At 57.8% G+C, this 12,178-nt stretch overlaps 4 protein-coding genes across 4 annotated transcripts; 1 reads left to right on the top strand and 3 right to left on the bottom strand.

Moving 5' to 3' along the window:
- Positions 1 to 2,279: 2,279 nt before the first annotated feature.
- On the bottom strand, positions 2,280 to 3,521 carry HETIRDRAFT_305490 (uncharacterized protein; the record flags this gene model as incomplete). The annotated part of the gene is made up of 4 exons (XM_009542240.1): positions 2,280 to 3,038; positions 3,086 to 3,225; positions 3,280 to 3,355; positions 3,417 to 3,521. Coding segments are annotated over 4 exons (1,080 nt in total), but the record flags the coding sequence as incomplete, so codon positions are not given.
- An 87-nt stretch (positions 3,522 to 3,608) lies between these two features.
- HETIRDRAFT_307013 (uncharacterized protein) lies at positions 3,609 to 4,266 on the bottom strand (the record flags this gene model as incomplete). Its single annotated transcript, XM_009542239.1, has 4 exons — positions 3,609 to 3,697; positions 3,750 to 3,923; positions 3,972 to 4,133; positions 4,185 to 4,266. The coding sequence occupies 4 exons, from the start codon at positions 4,264 to 4,266 to the stop codon at positions 3,609 to 3,611; spliced, it is 507 nt and encodes a 168-aa protein (XP_009540534.1).
- Positions 4,267 to 5,161: 895 nt separating this feature from the next.
- On the bottom strand, positions 5,162 to 7,171 carry HETIRDRAFT_99006 (uncharacterized protein; the record flags this gene model as incomplete). Its single annotated transcript, XM_009542238.1, has 7 exons — positions 5,162 to 5,310; positions 5,375 to 5,785; positions 6,045 to 6,120; positions 6,175 to 6,329; positions 6,387 to 6,547; positions 6,608 to 6,845; positions 6,973 to 7,171. The coding sequence occupies 7 exons, from the start codon at positions 7,169 to 7,171 to the stop codon at positions 5,162 to 5,164; spliced, it is 1,389 nt and encodes a 462-aa protein (XP_009540533.1).
- A 2,384-nt stretch (positions 7,172 to 9,555) lies between these two features.
- Positions 9,556 to 10,909, top strand: HETIRDRAFT_41237 (cysteine peptidase C19; the record flags this gene model as incomplete). Its single annotated transcript, XM_009542033.1, has 5 exons — positions 9,556 to 9,633; positions 9,766 to 9,926; positions 10,027 to 10,224; positions 10,558 to 10,599; positions 10,786 to 10,909. Coding segments are annotated over 5 exons (603 nt in total), but the record flags the coding sequence as incomplete, so codon positions are not given.
- Positions 10,910 to 12,178: the final 1,269 nt, after the last annotated feature.

Genomic DNA, 12,178 nt, shown 5'->3' with positions numbered 1-12,178 from the left:
TAAAGCTCTCTATAAGGTCCCATCTATTAGATTCCCCTATGAGATTCTGCCCTATGAGGCTCCCCTATCAGGACCCACCCATGAGGCTCCCCCATGAGGTTCTCTGTGAGGTGCTAGAATGCCATTTCAAGCTCCAATGGCTGCTAAGGCATAGCCCATTCCAGTTGCTAGGGTTGCTAGGAGCACCCAAGACATGGCTCACTCTGCTTACTAAAATTCCTGTGCCCCAATATCCCTATATGGCTCTTCTGTGACATCCTATAAGGTCCTTCCTGTAAGATTCCTATATAAAGCTCCCTATAAGGTTCCATCCATTAGATTCCCCTATGAGATTATGCCCTATGAGGCTCCCCCATCAGAGTCCCACCTATGAAGCTCCCCCGTAAGGTTCATTTGTAAGATGCTAAGATGCCATTTCAAGCTCCAATGGCTGCAGAGGCATAGCCCACTCTAGTTGCTAGGGTTGCTAGGAGCACCAAAACATGGCTTACTCTGCTCACCCAATTTGTCATGGATGCTTGCTTTGCTCACATGGTTTCTTATGTGGCCTGTGCAAGCATAGCCATTGCTCAAGTGCCACAATTTTTCACTGTTGCCCTCTATTTATGGATTATTTATTTATTCAAAAAATACCTGCAAACAAAACCAAGAGCCCAGAGTGGTTGCCAAGCTAAGCACTTGCTGAATGCCCCCTTGCCTGAAGAAATCACTGCAAGACAGTGCCAGGGGAAGAGAATTCCCTATGCTTAGGTTAGCCCCGGGCACGCGCGCGCTGACCAACTCCGTTTCGAGCTCCGACACGCTCCGTTTCGCGTCCCGAAGCCTATGGGACAGTGGTCTCGCGTGGTTTCTTACGTGGCCCACGCGAGCATAAGCGAAGACACGCGACGTGAGCCGCCGGCCCAGCGCCACAATTTTGCAGTGTCGCCCTCTATTTACTAGCTTTTCACCCGTCGCGTTGCGACGGCACAACCATGCTTAATCTGAGTTTTTGTTACAGTGCTCGGTCTCATGTGCCTATAAAGTCTAGTCTCTGTAAAGTCCAGTGCTCGTAAAGTCTAGTGCCTGTAAAGTCCAGTGCCTGTAAATTTTAGTGCCTATGAGTTCAGTGCCCATAGATTATTTTGCCCTAATATAGCTCTCTTATCATATTCTATAAGGTCCTGCCCATAATATTCTCTATATAAGACTCTCTTGTCAAGCATTATTTAGTTCCTCTATAAGGTCATACCTATAAGTCTTTTCCATAAAGCGCTGGGATACTATTTCAAGCTCCAACAGCTGCCAAGATATGGCCCATATAAGGTTCTCCTATATAGGTTCCTTTATTATATTCCCCTGTTAGGTTTCTCCATTATGCTTACCTATTATGTTCCTTTGTCAGGTTCCTCTATAAGATCTTGCCAGTGAGGCTCTCTTGTGAAGCTCCTCTATAAGGTGCTAGAATATCACTTTTAGTGCCCATAAAGTCTAATTCCCATGATATTCTATAATGTCCTGCCTATAAGATTCCCCTATAAGGCCCCTCCATGAGATTTTGCAAGATGACATTCAAAAGATTCCCCTATAAGGTTTCTCTGCCAGATCCTGCCTATATGGCTTCCCTATTAGGCTCCCTTTTCATATTCCATGAAAGGTTCTGCCCATAAGGCTCCCCTATGAGATTCTGCCCTATGAGGCTCCCCCGTGAGGTTCCCTGTGGGGTGCCAGAATGCCATTTTGAGCCCCGATGGCTGCCGAGGCACGGCCTGCTCCAGTTGTTGGCATTGCCGGGCAGACCGGGATGCCGTGTAAAACCCCGACAGCTGCCGAGACACGGCCCGCTCCAGTTGCCGAGGTTGCCGGGCGGCTGAAGAGACAGCTCGCTCCGCTCGCCAAATTTGTCATGGCGCTCGCTTCGCTCGCGTGGTTTCTTACGTGGCCCACGCGAGCATAAGCGACAACACGCGACATTAGCCGGCGGAGTTTTGCCACAATTCTTCACTGTCGCCCTCTATATAGGGATGGATGGATGGATGGATATGGATGGATGGATGGATGGATGGATGGATGGATGGATGGATGGATGGATGAGGAGTTCGAATTTGTGGTGTATAAAATAAGGCATTTTGACGTGATTGTGCAAGGACGTGCTGGGGAAAAGACGCCGCTCTCTGCCTGCTTTAATTGAGACATAGCGTCGGATCTTAGAGGAAGCTATACAATATAAATTCAGCAGCGTGAAAGTAAGCAATTGCGGTATCATCATCGAGAACGTATGCACTACAAGACGAATGCCACTACACCGTCCGCGCAATTTTTCGTGGTCGCTCTTCGGCATAGCTTCGCAACTGCTCGTCATTATCCACACGAGACGTCCACCTTCCTCGTTTCTTCATCTGCTGTGAGCAACAGGCTTGCCACGTTCCCAAATGCTGAGTCAAGTTTCTATGGTATGCTCTATACTCAGATGCAGCCTCGGATGGGCTGATGCTTTCGTCGCTATCAGAGCCAGGAGTGTCGCGAGGGCGAAAATCGCCCCTACACCAAGAACATAATGAAGGAATCCATGCAAATCGGCTATTGGAGCATGGACCGGTACACGTTGGAGGGGGCAGGTGACGTGTCTTGGGTAGTTTTCGACATGTAGAAGGCACCCGAAGGACAGTGCGGGGTGATGACGCAAAGTGTGGAGGTGGACGCCGTTCAAGCCAAGCGCAATACACGTAGTGTACATTGCGAAGCATGCACGATGCTTCGGGTTCAGATATTGGCCACAGCGACTGAACATCGGATGAAAGTCGCGACGGCCCTGAGATTATGTGGTGAAATAGTTTTGGAGCCGAGTCGCATATGACAAAGTGAGGTTTTGCGCGACTAACAAGAGTCGGTAATGTCTCGTACGGAAATGAATGGTGTATGGAGGTTCGCTGCTCTGTTGCTGAAGTGGGTGTTGTGATTGGAATGCTTGATTTAGGCCCGTTGAACCGATCGAAGGAACGGAGGCGGGGGTCCAATGGCAGCAGCCGGTATTCAAATATTTCAGCGCCTTCATAAACCTACCAAGTCATGAGAGAAAGATCAACGAATGAGCAAAGGGGCGAACCGTCTCGATGGGGGGCATAACAAAGTCTGATGGAGCCTTGAAAAATTTCCTACAATGGTCCCATATATTGTTCACCATTTCAGGAGGTGGAAGCAACAGCCAGCGGTCGCTATCAAATGACCTCAGCCATTCGCTGTCAACTGAGGTAGGTAGGGATATCAGTTGTCATCAGCACCCAAACAATGGCGACGTACGGTATAGTTTATTTGCCTCCGTGTCCAGCTCGAGTGAATCATATTTCATCCCCCACCACCATTCGAGACGTGTAAGCTACATCAACAATCATGAATTCAATTAACATTTGAGAAGTGAAGGATAATATCGAACGTACAAACTCGCCGTTTCTCCATAGGCGCTGGTTCAGGAGGTAGCATGGCTCAATCGAGGCCTCTGACGCATCCTTGTTTGTTATGAGGCATTGCTTGGTATTCGAGTTTTCCAATGGGGCTGGATAATGGGTTCTCTGGGTTTCAGACGGTTGGTCCGCGTCTTATGAGGTTGGGGTATCAAATGAGATGCAGAGTCAAAGGATCGCTTGCGTACTAGTAGTATCTGTGGAACTTGATTTACTGGTACTCGCAAATGGAGCAAAGGTGTTAGGTTCTTTGGTTTCTGAGGAGCAGACGTATTAGTGAATAAGAGATTGGAAAAATAGGCAGCGTACTCTGGATAGGTAACGCTTCATCAATTCTACGCTTCTTGGTTGGATTTGATTCAACGGATGTTATAGGCTCTATGCTGCGCTTTCTACCGTGTGATTTCTCGTCTGAATTAACGGGCCGGTGGGCATTACATGTGTGTCTCGAGCCTTCGGAACGGAGAGCGGAGTCTTGGGAAGCTGAAGATTTAGCGAACAGAAAGACGCGTCGTATGGCTGTTGACGCACTACTGTTTAAAGATCCTGTGCTACCACTATCGGTCTTGGAAGGGCTTGAGCCAATCAACGTTCTTGATGTTGTATTGCTGAACGCTTTGGAATTCGCAGCCAAAGGCGTAGATGGTGGAATGCAACATATATTTTTGTGGTCCTCGAAGTGTGGATGAATCTCTGTAGGAGTTGAAAAAGAATGCAAAAAGGGTAGCATGGGGGCAGGCGTACCTGTAACGTCTAAAGAACTAGAATCACCACCACTCCCGGCTGCGCTTGACCACCTCGATGGTAAAGATCCTATGATGCCCATTGTATCGCAATATTGAATATCCTTGCTATTATTTGTATTTATGGGGAGGAGTGTTTTCAAGACAGGGCTAAATCAACGTCGGCTGCAGATTCGAGTTGCGCGACAAGAAGCAAGTCAGTGAAGACGAGTGAGCCACTCTTAGCGGGACAGTCATGTGATGCGAGACCAAATTGAGTGGCGAAATTTGACAATGCCGCAGGAAACTGTGGCATTCACAAAACGTACTCAAATGACTCCCAATGCCAATCTAATAAAATTGGGGCTGATATTATGTCCTCCCGAACTCGCTAGAGTATGCTTATAATACCAAGCGTGTGACCCGGGCGGCCGCCAGAGAATCTAGCATAAGAACCATGCCGACTCCTGCTGAGAGAAAAGCACTGACAAGATCACCATGCAGTCGTCATCGCCGTAATAGTATCCTCAGCCACATACGCCCTCGCCTTCTCGCAATAGCATGTCGTTGAGTACAGGAGAGGTTCACTGTCTACACAATGATGCCATGTAGAACCAAACTGGCGGGCATTTTTCATCAGCACTCAACAGTCACTCAACGGTAGTTGTTAAAACGAATCCCAATAATCATTGGTCATATAAAGAATCCCGACAACCGATATCACCATGCGGGCTCAGCAAAGGGGCCTCGGTAGAGTTATACAAGCAAGAACAGAACGTCGAAGGAATTACCTCAATTACAGATAAGGACTAAGATTCCCAATCCATTCCACTCCTCACGAGACAAAAACACCGGCTATGATACGGTCGTTTTCGCTGTTATAGTGTCCTCAGCCACGCGCGCTCACAGGATATCCTCGCAATTACTTGTCGTTGAGCACACGGGAGGTCCAACGCCCGCGCTTCGCGATCTTCTTGAGACATCGTGTGTGTCATATTATTACATATTGATATAGCCGTCTGCGATACGCTTTATACTCAGACGAGCTGAGGCTCCCGAAGCAATCGTCGCTGTCCGAGGAAGCAGAGTCGTCGTCATCGCGAGTACACCAACAGCTAGAGCAGACAGACGGCTTCCACGCGAACCGACTGTGAAAGCACGGCCCAGAACAAACTATCGGCGACATATGCCGTATCCTGGGCAGACGCGGACCCGTGTCGAGAGCAGACGTCCACAGAGGAGTGCGCGACATATTCGCGAATCCAAGGGGTTCCTCGAATTCAAGCCAAACTCGATAGATATGTTCAAGTGGGGAAAACATGGTAGTGGCATTGCGTTCGGATATCGGCCAAAGCGAATGCACCACGGTCAATACTCCCCGTGGTCCCGGTATTGCCTGACGAAACAGCTTTGCGGCCGAGTCGAGGATGATCAAGTGAGGTTTGACACTAGAAACGAAGGTCGGTAGAGTGTCGAATGCATATGAATGGTAGGTGAATTTTCGTTCGGTGGGGATGGCGAGGGGCGGAGAAGACCCTCCGGATGAGTGTAGCTCATCGAATCGTTCAATCGGGAGAAGGTCCTTGTCCAGCAGCAACAGCCGATATGCAAAGGCCTCACCACCTTCATAAATCTACACGATCGTCAAATAAATCTATCGCCGAGAACGAGGTCAGACGAATCGACTCAATAGGAGATTGCTGGTTCGGATTTTTGGCATCGTTCATAAATATTGTACAGTGGTCCCATATTTTATTCACTATTTCAGGGGTCAGGAGTAGCAGCCAGCGGTTGCTGTCAAATGATTCCAACAAGTCTTCACGAATTGTAACCAGCGAGGGAATTCAAGGGCCACCTAGTCGCAGACAACAGCACGACGCACGATAGATCCTGTTCGCCTCTACATCCGGCTCTAGCGACGCATACTTCGTCCCCCACTGCCATTCGAAGCGCGTCAGCTGCGTCCGGCTATCAACGGCCGATCGCGACGCGAGAGGCAGGACCGGACGCACCATCCTGTTGTACTGCCAGAGGCGCAGGTTGAGCAGATAGCACGGCATGACCGATGGTCCTGAGTCCTGCGTGACGAGGCATCGTTTTGGGTCTGCAAGTACAGAGCGTGGAGTTGGAGCGGGGGTCTCCGAGCTTTCAGGATGCTGGTCGACATCTGGGGAGGTTGCGACGTGAGCGGTGAACGTAACAACTTGCTCGAGTGCGCGCGTACCAGGGATGTTAGAACATACCACACCCTTTACGGAAGTGTGAATTGGAGAACGACCGTCAAGGTCTGGAGAACCCGCCTTGCCACTGCCGAAGGCAAGGCCTGCCACCTCGTCGGAGCGGACGTCGCGATGTCCATTGAACAATTTACCACGAGGAATGATTCTTCAGATGGGATTGTTCAAAAGATAGCCTGAGGGACGAGGGGCCGGATGAGAGCATCACAGAAAGCCAGACCGAGGACCGAGGACGAGGAAGTGGCACAGGAGACAGTCATGTGAAGGCGCTGCGCCACGGAAGAAGTACAGGCCCATCGTCGTCTGCGCCGACGGAAACGAGCGGAGAAACTCGCGCTCGAGCGCGGCGCCACAGGGCTGCGGACAAGATTCAGAGATGAGCAGAAAAACAGAGCGCGTGCGCGTGACCGAGCCGGGTGCCGTGGGCGGGCCAGGCTCATGTGCGACTGCGCTCGTCGGTGTCTGTGTCTATCCAGCAGAGATGGGCGGACACGATGGCCCGCATGTGTGCAAAGCGGTGTTGTCCGCTGTTCGGGTCCGTCGCGAAGGACCGAGCGCGCAGGCGGTGCGCACAGACGTCGGGAAGAGCAGTGAGCACGGCAGGTGTGGGCGGTCTGGGGCACGCGGCGCGCGGCTGATTACGGGGTACATTGTCAATCGAGGCTAGAGGGCATTCGTATGCCTGCCAGAGGGTGATATCTGGGTGGAGACCGGTGGGCAGTCGGCGCTGGTATCGTGCTAATGAGCGCGCGCGCGCGCGAGGACAGGACATGGGGTCGCGGGGTCTGGCTCTGGCTAGCTCTGGGACAGCGCGATCCTGATGGTCTCTTGTTGGGTGCATACGCACATAGCTCAGGAGAGGGCGGTTGGTGTGAGCGAGCAAGCAGGAAAGCAGGAGGCGCTTGCACGATCGATGACTCGAATCTCGATGATGGCGGGGAAGCACAGGGGCCTACGACTCGGACGCCCTAATGTGCTGTTGTAGACAAAGGAGGCGGGCGCGCGGACGGGGATAACGAGGCGCGGGCCCGGCACGGACGAACGGGTGAGATACTTTGCTTGGTACTGTATGTGCGAGCTTGTGCGAGTCGAAGGGGAGGGGGCACGAGGTACGTGGACGCGCGGCGACTATATGAGGGCCTGCGCAGTGCGCCTCGGACTCTGGGAGCTATGTCTTAGATCAGAGAGATGCTCGCTGAAGCTGAAGCTTGCTGCGTGCGCTGTATTCCCCGGGGTCGTCCACCGATCGACCACGGCGTACAGCTCGTGCTATGTGGAGGCGCGGGGGCAGTTAATGAAAGAAGGCGCGGGGTGACTGATACGTGATGCGGATGGGCGATAGTGATAGTCTGATAAGTAGACGGGAAAGGGCATCGCGTGTGGGTTGTGCGTGCTGTGAGGCTTCACTTGGACGTCACGAGAGATCAGAGATGAGATCGATCAGAGAGGGGGGCGCCCCGCGGCCGGCCGAGACTGGAGGCTGTATAATGAAGAAGCCGGGCTGGCTTAGAGACGGGCGGGAGGCTGAGGACTCGGGGAGAGGGTTGCGGAGGACTGGAGCGGGCGTGGGAGGGCCGAGCACGAGTCGGCGAGGCACGCCAGGCACAGGACGCGGGCGCGCGATAGCACAGAAGGAGGGAAGGGGAGGGCACTGAGAGGGCTCGTCTGCGCCGGCGATGTTCGGTGGAGTCATGCGACGCGGCGGTGTGCGGGCGCGACGGCGGGGAGGCTGGGACGGCGGGGCGGGACTGGGCTGGACGGCGGTGGCCTGGAGGGACGGTGGTGAGCGGTGGAGGGCCGAGGATACGGCGCAGGGTGTATTAGGTCATGCAACGCGGGCTCTGGTCTCTGGACTGCCTCCACGTCCGCCCGACGTCCCCTTCGCTTCCTCCTCCTCCTCCTCCTCCTCCTCCTCCTCTCTTCCACTCCCGCACGCAGCGGCGTCCGATCTCCCGCGGCCCACGATGGCCATATCCAAAGCCGCAAAATGGATCTCCTTCGCCGTGCAGCAGCAGCCCCCGTCCGCACCCGCACCCGCCTCGTCCCCCGCACCGCCGAACCCGCTCGCCGCCCTCCACGCCACCGCAAACGGCACAGCGGGGCCCGCCGCGCCCACGCCCTCGCGCGCAGACGCGAAGCAGTTCGGCCTCGAGAACGTGCGTCCCTTCCCTCCCTCTGCTCTTCCTCTCCTTTGCCCTCTCTCTTTCTCTCTCGCACTCTCGCTCTGCACGCCCTGCGCGCCCTGACTTGCTCTACACCTTGTCGTGCCAAAACTCGCTCACACACGCTCACGCACGCCCCCTCGTCGCACTGCAGTTCGGCAACACATGGTGCGTGCCCCGTCCCCCCGCGTGCCCCGTCTGCGTGCTGACTGTGCACTCACCCATCACCGACTGCGCCGTCCGTGCCGATCCCACCCGTCCTCCTCCATCCGCCCGTTCCCCCGTCCAACCGTATACCCGCGCGCGCGCGCACCCGCAGCTACGCCAACTCCGTCCTCCAGGCGCTCTACTTCTGCGCCCCCTTCCGCGACCTCGTCATCCAGTCCCCAGACCTCTCCGCCCCGCCCCTCCCCGCCCTCCCCTATCCACACCCGCCCTCACATCCACATCCACACCCACACCCACCCGCGCCCTCCTCGCCTTCCCCGCTTTCCCCCTCCACCTCCACCAAACCCACGCCCCCAAGCGCTCCCTCCTCCTCCACCCCCTCCTCTACCCCCTCCTCCTCCACGCCCTCCCTCCCCATCCCCATCCCCCCCGCCCCCCCGACCCTCTTCTCCGCCCTGCGCTCCCTCTATGTCCACATCGCGACCCACCCCGACGCGCGCGGCACCGTCGCCCCGCGCGCCTTCGTCGACAAGCTCCGCGAGCTCAACGAGCTCTTCCGCGGCGCGATGCACCAGGACGCGCATGAGTTTTTGAATTATCTATTGAATCGGATCATGGAGGAGGTCGCGAGCGACGCGAACCATCGTGTCGGGCGCGGGGAGACGCTGGATGGCGTCGACGACCGTGAGTGCATACACGTCCTCCATCCTCGCTCCGTTTCCCCATACAGAGCTCACGCTCATGCCCTCGCGCAGTGTCCGCGTCCATCGCCACGCTCTCCTCCGGCAACGGCGCGACGACGCGCTCCGCGTCCTCGCACGCGCATCCGCACCCGCACACGCTCGTGCACCGCCTCTTCGAGGGCGTGCTCACGTCCGAGACGCGCTGTCTTACGTGCGAGACCGTGAGTCGCGCTTTCTCGCCCCGCGTTGCGCCTCGCATGGTCGGTCGGTCGTATGCTGACATGCTCGCTTTCTCACTCACTCACTCGCTCACTCACTGCGCTGTCGCCCACGCCACCCGCGCCCGCGCGCAGGTCTCCGCGCGCGACGAGTCCTTCCTCGACCTCTCGATCGACATCGAGCAGAACTCGTCCGTGACCGCGTGCCTCCGCCAGTTCAGCGCGAGCGAGATGCTCTGCCAGCGGAACAAGTTCTTCTGCGACAGCTGCTGCGGGCTACAGGAGGCCGAGAAGCGGTGCGTGTCTCGCTCCCGCTCCCACTGCCCACTGCCCACTCCCATCTTTCGTCTCTTCCGTCCCTTCTGTCCCTTTGCCCCGCCGCTGACGCCCGCGCAGCATGAAGATCAAGAAGCTCCCGAACGTGCTCGCGCTCCACCTGAAGCGCTTCAAATACCAGGACGACGTGCAGCGCTACATCAAGCTCGCATACCGCGTCGCGTTCCCGCGCGAGCTCCGCCTGTTCAACACCGTCGACGACGCGGAGGACCCTGACCGGCTGTATGAGCTGTTTGCGATCGTGGTGCATATCGGGAAGTGAGTCGCGTTTTTTGGTTTTGGTTTTGGGTTTGGTTTTAGGGGTCTTTTTTTGGTGGTTTTTGGTTTTTCTTTTGTGGGTGCGGTTTGCGCAGGGTGAGGACGCGGAGGTGGGGTGCGCGCCTTGTGCGGGCGCTCGGGCGCTCGGGCATTCGGGCATTTTGCCCTGCTCTTGCCCCTGCCCCTGTCCTGCTGTGCCCTGCAGGGGCCGCATCACGACAGCAGGTCAGGTCAGGTCAGGTCAGGTCGGTGCGCCCAGGCCCGCACCCTGCCCCGCGTCGCGTCTCGAGCCCTCACGCACGTTCGTCCCTTACTGACCCCGCTTGTACGCAGCGGCCCGCACCACGGACACTACGTCACCATCGCGCGCGCGCCGTTACCGCCCGCCTCTGCTCCCAGCAACGGCACCACGTTCCCCTCCACATTCCCCTCCACCCCCACCGGCGCACCTCCAACCACCAGCGCACCCTCCGCCCCCGCCCCCGCCCCCGCCTCCACTTCAACCTCCACCTCCGCCGCGGCGTCCAACGCGACTGCAGGCGCGGCGCCCGCGGCGAGCAGCGATGCCGGGTGGCTCGCGTTCGACGACGACAAGATCGAGTCGGTGCGCGAGGCGGACATACCGCGATATTTTGGAGACTCGCCCGCGGGCGCCGCGTACGTCCTTTATTACCAGGCGGTCGACCTCGACCCCGCCGCGCTCGGGATCAAGCCGTGGGGCGCGTCCGCGTCCGCCGGCGCCAGTTCCGGTGCCACCGCTAGTGCCACTCCCAGTGTCGGTGTCGGTGTCGGTGCGACGGCGGCGACGGCGGCGGGGGAGAACGGCGTGGACGCGCTCGGGCTTGGCGATGTGGAGCACGGGCCGCTCGTCCCGCCGGGGCTCGGTCCCGCACCAGACGCGGAGGACACGTCGGACACGAGCCACAGCGCGCCGAGCGCGACCGCGTCGTCGCGGGCGTCGCTCCCGGCGCTGCGCGTCGGTGCTGGTGTGAGCGCGAGCGCGGGGCCCGCGTCGCCCAGCTCGCCGTCGCCGTCGTCGTCGCCGCGCATGCTGCGCGGGTCTGCGAGCGTCGTGGGCGCGCGGGCGTCGGCGGAGGAGCGGCAGGTGTATCGCGTGCCCAACGGCGGTGCGGTGGGCGAGGATGGGGTGGTGGGCGGCGAGAGCGGGGCAGCGGCGATGACGGTGAAAGGCAAGGGCAAGGCGGGGAAGGGCAAGGCGAACGGGAGCGTGCGCCGGTCGCTGCTCGAGGGCGGGTATGGGCGGCGGCCGTCGACGGCGCCGACTGTGTTTCGCGAGAAGGATAAGGAGGGGGAGAAGGAGGGGGTGCCGCCGGTGCCGGTGCCGGTACCGGATGTGAAGGTAAATGGGGAGGAGCATGTGCTGGACGACGAGGGCGGGAGGGCGAAGGAGAAGGCGAAGGCGAAAGAGCCGGAGCGCAAGGCGAGCGGGTGGTTCCGCCGGCGCAGCTTCAAGCCCGAGAAGGCGAAGGACAAGGACAAGGATAAAGACAAGGATAAAGATAAAGATAAGGAGAGGCAGAGGGAGAAGGGGAAAGAGAGAGGCGGGACCGCGTCGCCCGCGTTCGCGTTCGCGGCGCCGGGGGCGGCGTTCTCGCCGACGGTGTCGCAGTCGACGACCGCGTCCGAGGCGACGTCGGCGGGGGCGTGGCTGGGGAAGCGCTCCCGCGCAGGATCGCGCGCGCAACAAAGCGACGGCGATACGCACGCGGGCAGCCCGCGTCCGTCGACGTCGCGCGACCCCGCGGTGGCGTCATCCCCCGCCGAACCGCCCGCGTCCCCGCCCGTCCCCGTCCCTGCGCTCCCGGTCTCCACAACCACGCACTCCCTCTCCACGACGCCGTCCGCAGGGTCATATACGACCCACAGCGTCGACTCGCACTCGCCCTTGTACTCCGCGCCTTCCTCGGCACAGTCCTCGTCCAGCCTCGGCACC

This window comes from Heterobasidion irregulare, assembly GCF_000320585.1.
Source record: "Heterobasidion irregulare TC 32-1 unplaced genomic scaffold scaffold_01, whole genome shotgun sequence".
Lineage (NCBI taxonomy): Eukaryota > Fungi > Basidiomycota > Agaricomycetes > Russulales > Bondarzewiaceae > Heterobasidion > Heterobasidion irregulare.
This window is presented reverse-complemented; position numbering and strand designations above follow the sequence as displayed.